This window comes from Zootoca vivipara, chromosome 2 (genome assembly GCF_965207765.1).
Source record: "Zootoca vivipara chromosome 2, rZooViv2.hap1.1, whole genome shotgun sequence".
In the NCBI taxonomy this organism is placed as follows: Eukaryota; Metazoa; Chordata; class Lepidosauria; order Squamata; family Lacertidae; genus Zootoca; species Zootoca vivipara.
This window is the reverse complement of record NC_142584.1, coordinates 7,522,147-7,534,509: the sequence shown is the minus strand read 5'-3', so window position 1 is coordinate 7,534,509 and position 12,363 is coordinate 7,522,147. Positions and strand designations below refer to the sequence as shown.

Genomic DNA, 12,363 nt, shown 5'->3' with positions numbered 1-12,363 from the left:
GTGCTAGAAGAAATGCGGCAAGGCGGTATTCCCAGTCCCCTTGTGTCATGCGGCGGAGGCTGTCCTTGGTGGTCCGCACCATGCGCTCCGCTTGGCCATTGGTGGCAGGGTGGAATGGTGCTGAGCGGATGTGGCGGATGGCGTTCTGCGCTGTGAAGGTCTGGAACTCCTCTGACGTGAATGCGGTTCCATTGTCTGAGACGAGGGTGTCAGGGAGCCCGTGGGTTGCAAAAAGCTTACGTAGTACCCGGATGGCTGCCGCCGTAGAAGTGGACGGTACCAGTGCGACCTCCAGCCATTTGGTGTAGGAATCCACCACTATGAAGAATGTTTTTCCCTGGAAGGGGCCAGCGAAGTCCACGTGCAAGCGTGACCATGGATGTCGGGCGGACTCCCAGGGCTGGACTGGGGCCCTTGGGGGATCCGGGCGGGATTCTTGGCAGGTCTGGCAGTGTTGGACCCAGGCCTCTATCTCTCTGTCAATCCCCGGCCACCACACATAACTCCTGGCAAGGGCCTTCATCCTCACTACCCCTGGGTGTGTCTCGTGTAGGGCTGTGAGGACCCTTTTGCGGAGGGGCTGGGGAACAACAACCCTGCTTCCCCATAACAGGCACCCCTTGTGGGCCGACAGTTCATGTTTGCGGTTTGTGTAGCCAGCGAATTCTGGCCCGGGGCTGCTGCTGGGCCATCCTCGCCACACCCAGTCCAGGACCCGGGAGATGACCCTATCTTTTGTGGAATGGTGCGCAACTTCTTGTGCCTGAATGGGTCGGTCGGGAAGCAGCTCCAGGGTCATAACCTCTTGCGCAGGCGCTGGGTCGGGGCCTGTTTCTGGTAGTGGTAGCCTGCTGAGGGCGTCTGCGTGGCCCATCGCCTTCCCAGGGTGGTGGATTAGTGCATACTGGTAGCCGGCAAGGAAAATTGACCACCTGAGGACACGTGGAGACAACACTTGGGGGGTCTGCTTCTCGGGGGCAAACAAGCCAAGCAACGGCTTGTGGTCAGTCACTATGGTAAAGGGCCGCCCGTACAAGAAATCATGGAATTTTTTTACGCCCTTCACGATTGCCAGACCCTCCTTGTCAATCTGTGAGTAGTTTCGTTCGGCTGCAGCAAGCGTCTGGGAGAAGTATGCCACCGGCACCTCTCTTCCATCCGGGAGTTGGTGTCCCAGGACAGCGCCGATGCCATAGGGAGAGGCGTCGCATGCCAGCACCACTGGCAGCCTCTCGTCGAAGTGTGCCAAGACCGAGTTCGAGACGAGCAAGTCCTTGACTGCCTGGAATGCGGCCCTTTGTCGCTGGCCCCACACCCAAGGGGCCCTTTTATCTAGGAGTCTGTGTAGGGGCTCCGCTACCGCTGCCTTATGGGGAAGGAAGGCATGGTAAAAGTTCAATAGTCCCAAGAATGACTGAAGTTCGGGCTTTCTCTTGGGCGCTGGGGCCTCACAAATGGCCCGTACCTTGTCACCGGTTGGATGGACCCCTTCTGCGTCCACCTTAAATCCCAGAAAGTCCACCTGCGGCACTCCCAGTAAACACTTTTCCCGCTTCACCTTGAGGCCCGCCGTCTGGAAACGGTGCAGGACGGAGCGGAGGCGGTCCTCAAATTCCTCTGGTGTGGGCCCGGCGATCAGTACATCATCGAAGAAAGGGGTGACGCCAGGAATCCCTTTAAGGAGAGAGTCCATTAGATTCTGGAATATGCCTGGTGCCACGCTAACGCCAAATTGCAGCCGCTTTACTCTGAATGCCCCTCTGTGCGTCACAATCGTCTGAGCCTCTGCTGTGGCTTCGTCCACAGGCAACTGTTGATACGCTTGGGCCAAGTCCAGTTTGCCAAAGATTTTTGACCCAGCCAGGGTGGCGAGGACATGGCTGACCACTGGCACTGGGTATGCATGGGCCGTGAGAGCCTTGTTTATGGTGCATTTGTAGTCTGCACAGATGCGGACCGAACCGTTAGGCTTGACGGGTGTGACAATTGGAGTTTCCCAGGGGGCGTTGGGCACCGGCTCCAGTACTCCTTGCTCCACGAGCCGGTCCAATTCCTTGTCTATGCGGGGTTTCAGGGCGAACGGGACCCGGCGGGCCTTGTGCCTGATGGGTCGTACAGCGGGGTCTAGCTGTAGGGCAATGGGGGGTCCTGTATATCGTCCCAATGCCCCATCGAAAACCCCTGGAAACTCTTTGCATATGGCGTCCACGTCCACTTGTAAGCTAGTGCGGTTCACCCCGGTAACGGCTAGCCCCAGAGGTCCAAACCATGCCAGTCCCAGTAAGCTAACGTAGGGGCCCTTAACTACCAGCAAGTCCAATTGTTGCTTTCGCCCTCGATATTGCACCCTGAAGGTCCCCACCCCCATTGTAGGGACCTTACGTTTCTGGAAGTCCCGGAGGGTGAATGGGGCCGGCCTTAGTTTGGGACCCCCATTAGGGCACAGTTCCCTTAATGTTCGGGCCGAGATTATGGATAGAGTTGAACCCGTGTCCAGCTCCATGCGGCATGGGGCTCCCTCTATCTGTACCTCTATATAAATTTTCTCTGTGCTGGGATGGGGCAACTGGAATACCTGGTAGTCCGTGATCTCCGTCGAGTTGCCTTGGTGCATGGTGCCGTGTGACCTGGGGCTCCTGGGTCGGTCATCTGATGCTTGTCGACGGGTGAGTCGAGCCCGACACACCCGGGCGATGTGTCCCAATTTTCTGCACTGCCTGCACTCTGCGTTGCGGAAACGACAGGTCCTCCTCTCGTGGTTCTCCCCGCAGCTTGCACAGTTCCCTCCTTCTCGTCGAGGCTGCTGTGGTGTGTGTGCTGCTTGAGTGCGCCGCTGTACTCGGTGTACTTCCTCCCTGTCAGATTCGGATTCGTCGGTGAGGTCTTCGTGGTAGACCCTCGGTTGGGATGGCGGGGCCGGTCGTGCCTCTTGCGTTGACCTCTCGGCGGCTTCGGTTGCCAGGGCTTCCTCCAGAGCAATCTGGAACGTGAGGTCTTTTTTGGCGTAGAGGCGTCGTTGCAACATCTCGTCCCTCAGGCCACCGACGAGGCGGTCACGAAGCATGTTCTCCAATTCTGAGAAGTTGCATAACCGGGCGGCTTGGCGGAGGGAGGTCACAAACCCAGTTATGGTTTCCCCCGGGGCTTGCCGTTTTGCGTAGAAGGCATTTCGGCAAGCTACCACCGAGGGCTGTGGTGAGAAGTGCTCCTTCAGCCGTTCCATTATTGTTTTGTAAGAGACGGTAGCGACATCTCTAGGTGCAAGGAGAGCCCGGGCGATTTCAAACGTCTCCTCTCCACAGACGCTGAAGAATGTCGCCCTCTTCATGGCATCGTTGGTGACTTCTTTCGCTTGCAGGAGGAAGTTGAAACGGGCGGCGTACCCTTCCCAGTCTCCTGATGCTGGTTTGAATGGCGAGAAGCTGCTGTCGGTTGCCATTCTGGGTTCCTTGGGTCCTGGAGCTGAAGCCTGGATGCACGGTGCGATGCAGCGGTGCAGCAGGTGGCGGTGCTGCGGTGCAGTGCGTGGTGGCGGTCAGCTCAGCAGGATCCCACCTTCGTCGCCAGTGAAATATACTCGGAGTCAAGAGTGAATTTCATGCTCTTTATTCAGCTCATAGTCATCAACCATCTGCTTATATACATCTGCTTATATAACCATCTGCTTATATACATTATTTACACAATGGGCCTTGCGTGATTGGCTACTTCAGGGCTACACCTGTGGGCCAATTATATTGTGGATTGACTTCTGCCTGCAGCCTGATTGGCTGCTCCTACAGGCCAATCAGGTAGCAGATTCGCTTCTGCCAGCCGCCTGATTGGCTGCTCCAGCAGGCCAATCAGGTTGCGGATTCACTTCCACCTGGAGTTGGATTGGGTAGCTCCCGCTGATTCTGAATCCTATTGTTCTAGGATTCAGCTCAGTACATAACACCTTCATAGGCAGAACACTGATTGACTCAGTCCACTGTCTATCACTTCTTTCTTTCCTTATTTTCACTTTCTTAGTTCCATTCAGGCCCAAATGCTGTTTTCATGTCTGGATTGGCTCCAGTTACTTTCACTTAGTTAATGAACTATTCCTCGATTCCTTGGATAGAAATTAATGGGATTGTTCATAATGTCCCCACTTTATTAGGAAAAGAGAAAGTTACAGGGAACTCCAGGAGCCCCTAATGGAAGCATTAGCCAAGAAGATGCAGAAGATGATCATGGTGGGCCAGAACTCCAGCGAACGGGAAGGTAAGTTCTAGGTGCCTCAAATGGTTTCTGCTAAAGGCCACTTTCTCCTCTTCCATAGCACTAGAGTTTGCAGTGTGTTTATGGTCATCCAACATAATTGGCAGTAGATTCAAGGCAGACAAAATAACAGGTAATTTAAAGTATGACCTTCACTGCCACACAAGTTGGTGATGCACAAGTACAACTTCTGCTTTTGAAACATTGGTCCAGATGGCTTTCATAGCATGGAGGGCCCTAGTCAGAATGTGAGTTACAAATATTAAGTGACCCAGCAGTAAATCTCATTACTTTTTTTTAGTGGAGATTCAGAAGTCCAAATGATTCTAGCAAGTGCAGATGCCCATTTATAAGTAATGCCCAAATTAGCCAAAATTCAGGCCCTCTTTTTGTGAATTGGTCATCTGATTGCCAATAGCAACAATTTTTATAGAGGATTAAGGTAGTATGATGAAGATAATCATCCCCCACTATGTGCATGTGTGCGCGTGTGAACACCCACACCCACACCCCTTTCAGCCCACCCTCATTTTGGGTGAAATAAGAGTTTTGCAGAACCTGACATGATAATTGGATGAGCACGACCAACACTACAATCATACCACTTTCAACTATGCCTCTGTCCCTCTTTTGTCAACTCCCCTGTGGAAATCAAATGATGTACCTGCCCACCTTTTCCTTGTTGATCTCCCTGTCTTTTCTTTGCAGGCTGTTTGGTGGCTTGATCTTGGATGTGAAACGGAAGGCTCCTTGGTACTGGAGCGACTATAAAGATGCTATGAGTTTGCAGTGCTTAGCTTCTTTCCTCTTCCTGTACTGTGCCTGCATGTCTCCTGTGATCACCTTTGGGGGGTTGCTTGGAGAAGCAACAGAGGGAGAAATAGTAAGAAAGTTCCCCCCTCTCCTTTCATGTGTTATGAATAATTCCTAGGTAGATGTCAGCAAGAAGCATTGCAAAAAAGCAGCAAGCATTTAACTTAACTGCTGCCCTTCTACATTTCAGGTATGTGTGCTGTTCAGCATTAATAGAGCCAATGTTTTACCTCACTGTGACAGACTTCAGCGCTCAGTTTTTGTGGCCAGTGACACATCTCTGAAGTTATGGAATTTTATGCCCCCAGGAGAATGTGGCCTTCAAATGTTCATTTGTTATAGAGGACACATTCTCCATAATCTCTTTTAGAACAGAGGGTGAGGGTATGTCCTTAGGATTCCTGATGGCCTCTGAACACTTTTCAACCATGCTTTATATTCAGTCAGAAAATGCTTAGCGGTTGGACTTCCTTTTTAATTGATCTACTAGACTTATAGACAGAATGCAATACTTAAAGGACATTCATGAGTCTGAATATAAATTAAAGGGTGACAGCTATTTGGGAATAAGTTGATCCATAATAATAAGGAGTGTGAGAAATACCCTGCCAGAAAACAGAGGCTGAGGGCTATTGAACCAGAAAACTGGTGCCATTTGAAATTGCTTCCTGAGCTGTCTATCTCCACACAGGTAGGTAGCCGTGTTGGTCTGAGTCGAAACAAAATAAAAAAAATCCTTCAGTAGCACCTTAAAGACCAACTAAGTTTTTATTTTGGTATGAGCTTTCGTGTGCATGCACACTGCATCAGATACACTGAAACAGAAGCCACCAGCCCCTTATGTATATTCAGAGGGTGGGGGGTGGGGGTGATGGGAACGGGTGATGGGCTGATAGGAGTGGTAAACAGTCATCAACAGGTTTACCAGTCCTATCAGCCCATCACCCATTCCCATCACCCCCATCCTCCACCCTCTGAATATACATAAGGGTCTGGTGGCTTCTGTTTCAGTGTATCTGATGAAGTGTGCATGCATACCAAAATAAAAACTTAGTTGGTCTTTAAGGTGCTGCTGAAGGAATTTTTTAATTTTATCTCCACACAGTTAGCTTATTTGTAGGGAAAGGGTGATTTTTCTTTACCCATGTTTCTCCTAAAATAAGACACCGCCTTATATTTATTCTACTCAAGAAAATAAGCCTATGGCTTATTTTCGGGGGGTGTCTTATTTTTTTTTATTACCGGTAAGTACCGTATGGTTCTGGGTGCCTGCCTCCTCCTACCGCGGCCGGTGTTGCTGCTGCTGGGTCCCGCTGGCTCGGGGTGCGTGGTGCTGCCGGGCGCTGTCCCGGCAGGCCTTCTCCTCCTCCTGCCAGCTCCTGGAGGCTCAGGGCACTCCAGAACTGGCTGTTGCTGCTGCTGCTGAAGCGCCAACAAAGCGCCCAGCAGCGCGCACCGTGTGGAGCCCCGAGCCAGCGGGACCCAGCTGAAGCGCCGACAAAGCACCCAGCAGCGCCGTGCAGAGCGTCCTGAGCTGCAGCAGGAGGAGGAGGATTCAAAGTGCTACAGAGCACTGCTGGGTCCTGCTGGCTGGGGCGCTCTGCGTGGCGCTGCTGGACGCTTTGTCGGCGCTTCAGCGGGGTGCGCTGCTGGGTCCTGCTGGGTCGGGGCTCGGCACGGCACGCGCTATGGCTCTTGCCGGGTTTCGCCGGGTCGGGGTTCCACGTGGCGCACGCTGCTGGGCGTTTTGGAGGGGCAGCAGCATCTGATTCCGGGCGCTGACAGGCACCTTCCTCTTCCATGGCGCCACCCAGACCTGCTCCCACCACTACGGCTTATTTTTGGAGTATGTCTTATATTTTGTCAACGCATGAAAATCCTGCCATGGCTTATTTTATAGGTACGTCTTATTTTATGAGAAACATGGTATACTGCTGCAACTCCCCCACTCACCACAAACTCTGTTAAAAGAAATATGTGGTGGTGGTGAGACAATCAAACAATCATTACAAAGAGAACGCCGAAGAAGCCAAAACATGGAGGCTGTTCCATAGGTATCAGAATTTCCTCCGCTGTAGAATCTGGAGTTAGTTAGGTGAGCTGAATGGACTAGTAGTCTGACTCAACATGGCCACCCTTCTGTTTTTATGTCTGTGTTCACACCTGCAGAGTGCAATAGAATCCTTGCTTGGAGCCTCAATGACTGGGGTGGTGTATTCCCTCTTTGCTGGTCAGCCTCTCACCATCTTGGGAAGTACTGGGCCGGTACTGGTCTTCGAGAAGATTTTATTCAAATTCTGCAAGTAAGGCTGCGTTCTCTCTTAAGGGGCAAACAATTTTTATAGTTTGACAAAATGATGTGGAAGAGAGAGAGAGAGAGAGAGAGAGAGAGAGACGGACAGACAGAGACAGAGAGAGGGCAGGCGGGCTGGTGAATGGACCTAATGTTTCTTCCTTTACCCCACTTCCCTGTTTTGGTGTGACCTGGAGCTAATTGTGATGCATAGCAAGCCAGGGGGGCAAGTGATGTGGGAAATGGGAAATGGCAACCTGGCGTGATTTGCTCCTCATGATTTGCTAGGTTGTCCCCTACGTTTTATGTTGTGGACTGCCCTGATATCTGTGAATGAATTTAATAAAATAATAATAAAAATAAAAATAACTGGAGAGGGACAATGCCCCCCTCTTCTTTACTCTCACAGAAGTGATTGAATGCCATCAACCAAGATGCTGACCTTTGGAAGTTTAATTATGTAATTAAATTAATTTGTTTCCGGTCCTTCATCATACAATGTGGTCCACACCCAGTGGAAAAGACACATGTGGAGAGCCCTACCCACACGGTGTTGGGCCTCTAAACTTTAAAACAGCGGCAGAAGATAAAGCGATGTCATCTGCGATTAAAAGGGTTCATTGTGTCTGGAGATAATATTTATTACTGTGTGCAATAAATAGTTGAATTCAACTGGACTTAACCATCCATGGGTCCTTTACCTTTACCGTATAAGGATAGTAGAGTTTGGCCACAAAGCAAAACAGAGTCAATAGCATTTTAGGATCATTTACTTAACTCTATATTGCAGTGCAGCTTTTTTTTCTGTTCTGATTATAGGTTTGAATTAAATGCTTTCTGTAATGGCAAGAGTCTAAATTGGTCTCTATATTATTACTTTTTTGCAGAGACTATCACCTAAATTATCTCTCTCTACGAACTTGCATTGGCCTGTGGACTACATTCATGTGTGTCTTCCTTGTAGCAACTGATGCCAGCTGCCTTGTGTGCCATATAACTCGCTTTACAGAAGAAGCGTTTGCCTCTTTGATCTGCATCATTTTCATCTATGAGTCTCTAGAGAAACTGATCAAGTTGGGGAAAACCTACCCATTTCATATGCACACCGATCTTGATCAACTGAGCTTGTATTAGTGAGTTACTGCTGCTCTTCTTGTTGAAATCTAATCTATTGATTTTTCTTTTGGTTTGTTTGAATTCACTGAGTGCTCTGAGAATGTCTGGTGCATAGAACTGGGAAGCAATGGTTAAGCAAGTGTTAGTGCATGATAGATTCACTGAAATGAACACGCCATAATAAAAATACATCTAGGTATATCAGTCCATTCATATATCGGAGGCAGTGGAGGAAATAATTTTAGTCGGATGGAGCTTATTTAGTGAAGAAGATAACAGAGGTCATTCAAAGGATTTACATATACACAGACACACACTTCCTCTCTCTGGCATGGATATTGACATTTTCAATTTATAAAGATTAATTTATAAGCATTTTGGGCACTTATTAGCCATGTAGCATAGGGTGCATTCCTTGACCTATTTCTTATGGGGTTTGTTTTGTGTGCTATTTATTTAATGATTGTTGTATCTGCCAGCACATCTGTTCCAGGTGGAGTCTGCTGCAGCTGCTTGTTGTTGTTGTTGTTGTTTGTTGTTGTTGTTTTCATACCTGCCCATCTAGCTGGGTTGCCCCAGCCACTCTGTGCGGCTTCCAACAAATATAAAAACATCAAAGATTAAAAACTTTCCGATACAGGGCTGCCTTCAGATGTCTTCTAACAGTTGTATAGTTATTTATTTCCTTGACATCTGGTGGGAGGGTGCCACCACCGAGAAGGCCCTCTGCCTGGTTCCCTGTAAACTCACTTCTCGCAGTGAGGGAACCGCCAGAAGGTCCTCGCAGCTGGACCTCAGTGTCTGGGCTGAACGATGGGGGTGGAGACGCTCCTTCAGATATACTGGGCCAAGGCCATTTAAGGCTTTAAAGGTCAGCACCAACACTTTGAATTGTGCTACCCATACTGTGGCATAGGGTGCATTCCTCGCCCTATTTCTCAAGGGGGTTGTTGTGTGTCCCATTTATTTACTGATTGTTGTAGCTGCCAGCACTTCTGTTGCAGGTGGAGTCTGCAGGGAAGATCAAGAAAGTGAAACTAGAGTTCAGACAGGGAATTAGGACCATGGACATCTCCCAGTTCTGGCTGCATATAGGCAGCAGCCATGAGCAGGCAGACTAGAATATTGCTCCAGCAATGGTCTGGAGCTAAATGAAGCTTCGTACTACTGAGCAACTACCGGTTTGTAAAGTGGTCATGTGATCCATCCAGGCATAGAAGTAAAGCCAAATAAGGAAGGCAGGGCCACCAGTTCAGGCCATGTAGTTAAAGGCAGCTCTGTTGAGTTTCTCCTCTCATGAAGGATTTGGGCAGAACAAAGTCTCAATTGTGGGAATGATTCCCAAGTAAATGTTTTCAGAATGGAGGTGCTTACCACAAATGGAACAATATGGTTTTGGTGTCCCGTCCCCCCACTCAATCCCAAATGGATATGCCATTTTGCTTTGGAATGTAAACAAGGCTGTCTTTTGAGACATTCTCAGTGTGTTTTATTAACCCTTTCCTATGCCTGTCAGCTGCAGGTGTTCAGCCCCAGTGAATCCCAGCAATGAGACCCTGAAGTACTGGAAAGACAACAACATCATTCCTTCAGCCGTCACATGGGCTAATCTCACAGTCTCCGTAAGTCTCTGGTCTTTGCAACCCCTCCCCCCCCCCGTTGGAGATGGGTTGATGTCTGTAGCACAGAATTACCAATTGATTAGGTCAGCATATTTTAAAGCAATAATCTTAGCACATATTTTTTTTTACATGTGTACCCATAAAATTCTTGTCTACAATTACTATGATCCTGCCTTTCCTCCAAGGAGCTTTTTCCAAGGAACTTCATGGCTGTGTGCTGATTTGAAATTAGGCTTCTCTGATCCTTGTCTGACACGCCCACTAATGCACTACATCAGGCATCCCCAACCTTCAGCCCTCCAGATGTTTTGGACTACAATTCCCATCATCCCTGACCACTGGTCCTGTTAGCTAGAGATCATGGGAGTTGTAGGCCAAAACATCTGGTGGGCCGCAGGTTGGGGATGCCTGCACTACATTAGCTTTCAGTGGGTTGCAGCAGAACTGTTGTAGTAAAATATGTACAGTGGTACCTCTGTTTATGAACTTAATCCGTTCTGGAAGTCCGTTCTTAAACCGAAACCGTTCGAAAACCAAGGCACGCTTTCCCTAATAAAGTCTCCCGCCGCCAGTGTCCTTCGACTGTTCGGATTCCGTTCTTAGACCGAGGTAAAGTTCGCAAACCGGGACACTACTTCCAGAGTTGTGGAGTTCATAAAGTGAATCATTCGTAAACAGGACTGTTCTTAAACCGAGGTACCACCGTATTTGCAAAAAGAAAATATCAGAACATTGCCTTTTAAAAATCAAAAGCATGTTCCTTCATTGCTGGAAAAACTGTTTGAGAAAAAAAAATGGTTTTGGCTTTTTGTTCACATATTACTCACTAGCCAATTAAGTTTGATGAGCTGCTGACAGAACCTGTCTGAACCTTGTTTAAGCCACTGTTTTATTTATTTGTCTCAACAATTTTAAGTTGTTCTAACCTATGTTAGTTTGGTTTATTGTGTTTAGCAAGCAGCCTTTACACACATAAAATAATACTAATAACAGCAGGAATACTGCTACTAATAATGGTTTACATTTCTACTTCCTGACCCCCTAATGGATAAATCATTTCCCATTCCCCCCTCAAGTTTTGTTATACAAATCTGTAAAGCCTTAACAAGAAATTGAGATGTTCTAAAGCAGGGGTCCCCCCAAACTAAGGCCCGGGGGCCAGATCCGGCCCAATTGCTTTCTCAATCTGGCCCACGGATGGTCCGGGAATCAGCATGTTTTTACATGAGTAGAATGTGTCCTTTTATTTAAAATGCATCTCTGGGTTATTTGTGGGGCATAGGAATTCATTTTTATTTCCCCCCAAAATATAGTCCGGCCCCCTACAAGGTCTGAGGGACAGGGGAACGGCCCCCTGCTGAAAAAGTTTGCTGACCCCTGTTCTAAAGGATATATCTCTCTCAACATCTGACAGCAAAAAACAGGTCTTTGAAAGAGACGACTTCTGCGATCTTGGCAATGGGTGGATGTAATTGTTTCTGAGATCATCATAGAAAGGGCACTCAAGGAGTAAATGAATTATGCCTTCTATTGATACAGAGTTGCAGCCGCAAATTCTATCCTTCTTAGGAATTCCTTTATGTCGGCCCTTCCAGTCTGCTAATGGAACGACGTTTAGTCTTGCCTGTGTAAAGGCTATCCTCATTTTAACATTTGGTAAATCTACCAGATATCTTGGCAGGGATGGGTGCAATGGGATAAAAGAAGCATACCATTTATTCGATTGACAGATGTTGATCTCAACCACTTGAGATTGCATCTCAGTGTCTCTCAGCCTTTGGAGTATTAATTATTTAGCTCTCTCAAAACACTGCGTCACAAGAAAGAGGGCAGAGAGTCCCAAGCTTGTGGCAGCAGACTGAATTTCACGTTTCCACAAGTTGGGAGCCATATCTTCAAAAGCTGTCATGAAAGATTCTGATATCTGCTTTAAAATAGTTTTTAATCCCAAAAGCAGAGCTCGTCTAAGGGCTTTTGGCTTTAATGGGCATTACACCCAGTTCTGCATGGAGTAGTGCTATTTTTGTAGAAATAGAGACTGATAGGAGTCTGCGCAAATAATTATTTTGAGCTCTCTGCAGTGAGTCTAAATTGGTCATGGCCCACAGTGGTGCTTCATATACAGTTTACAAACACGATCCGTTCCATGGAGGCGTTCGTAAATGGAGGCATTCGCTCCCTCAAGGCACGCTTTTGCGCGTGTGTGAAGCGCCGATAGAGCGCTTCTGCGCACGCACGCGCTGCGCAGGTCGCACCTGTGCATCCGTCACCGCGGAA

At 48.4% G+C, this 12,363-nt stretch overlaps 1 protein-coding gene across 1 annotated transcript in view; it reads left to right on the top strand.

Moving 5' to 3' along the window:
* The window catches only part of SLC4A8 (solute carrier family 4 member 8), an 80,822-nt gene that overhangs the window by 43,457 nt on the left and 25,002 nt on the right, over positions 1–12,363 (top strand). Inside the window, exons 11-15 of the mRNA XM_060271068.2 lie at positions 4,142–4,245; positions 4,951–5,125; positions 7,225–7,358; positions 8,236–8,481; positions 9,981–10,086. Of these exons, the coding sequence (XP_060127051.1) occupies positions 4,142–4,245; positions 4,951–5,125; positions 7,225–7,358; positions 8,236–8,481; positions 9,981–10,086 (765 nt within the window). The remainder of the gene's footprint in view (positions 1–4,141; positions 4,246–4,950; positions 5,126–7,224; positions 7,359–8,235; positions 8,482–9,980; positions 10,087–12,363) is intronic.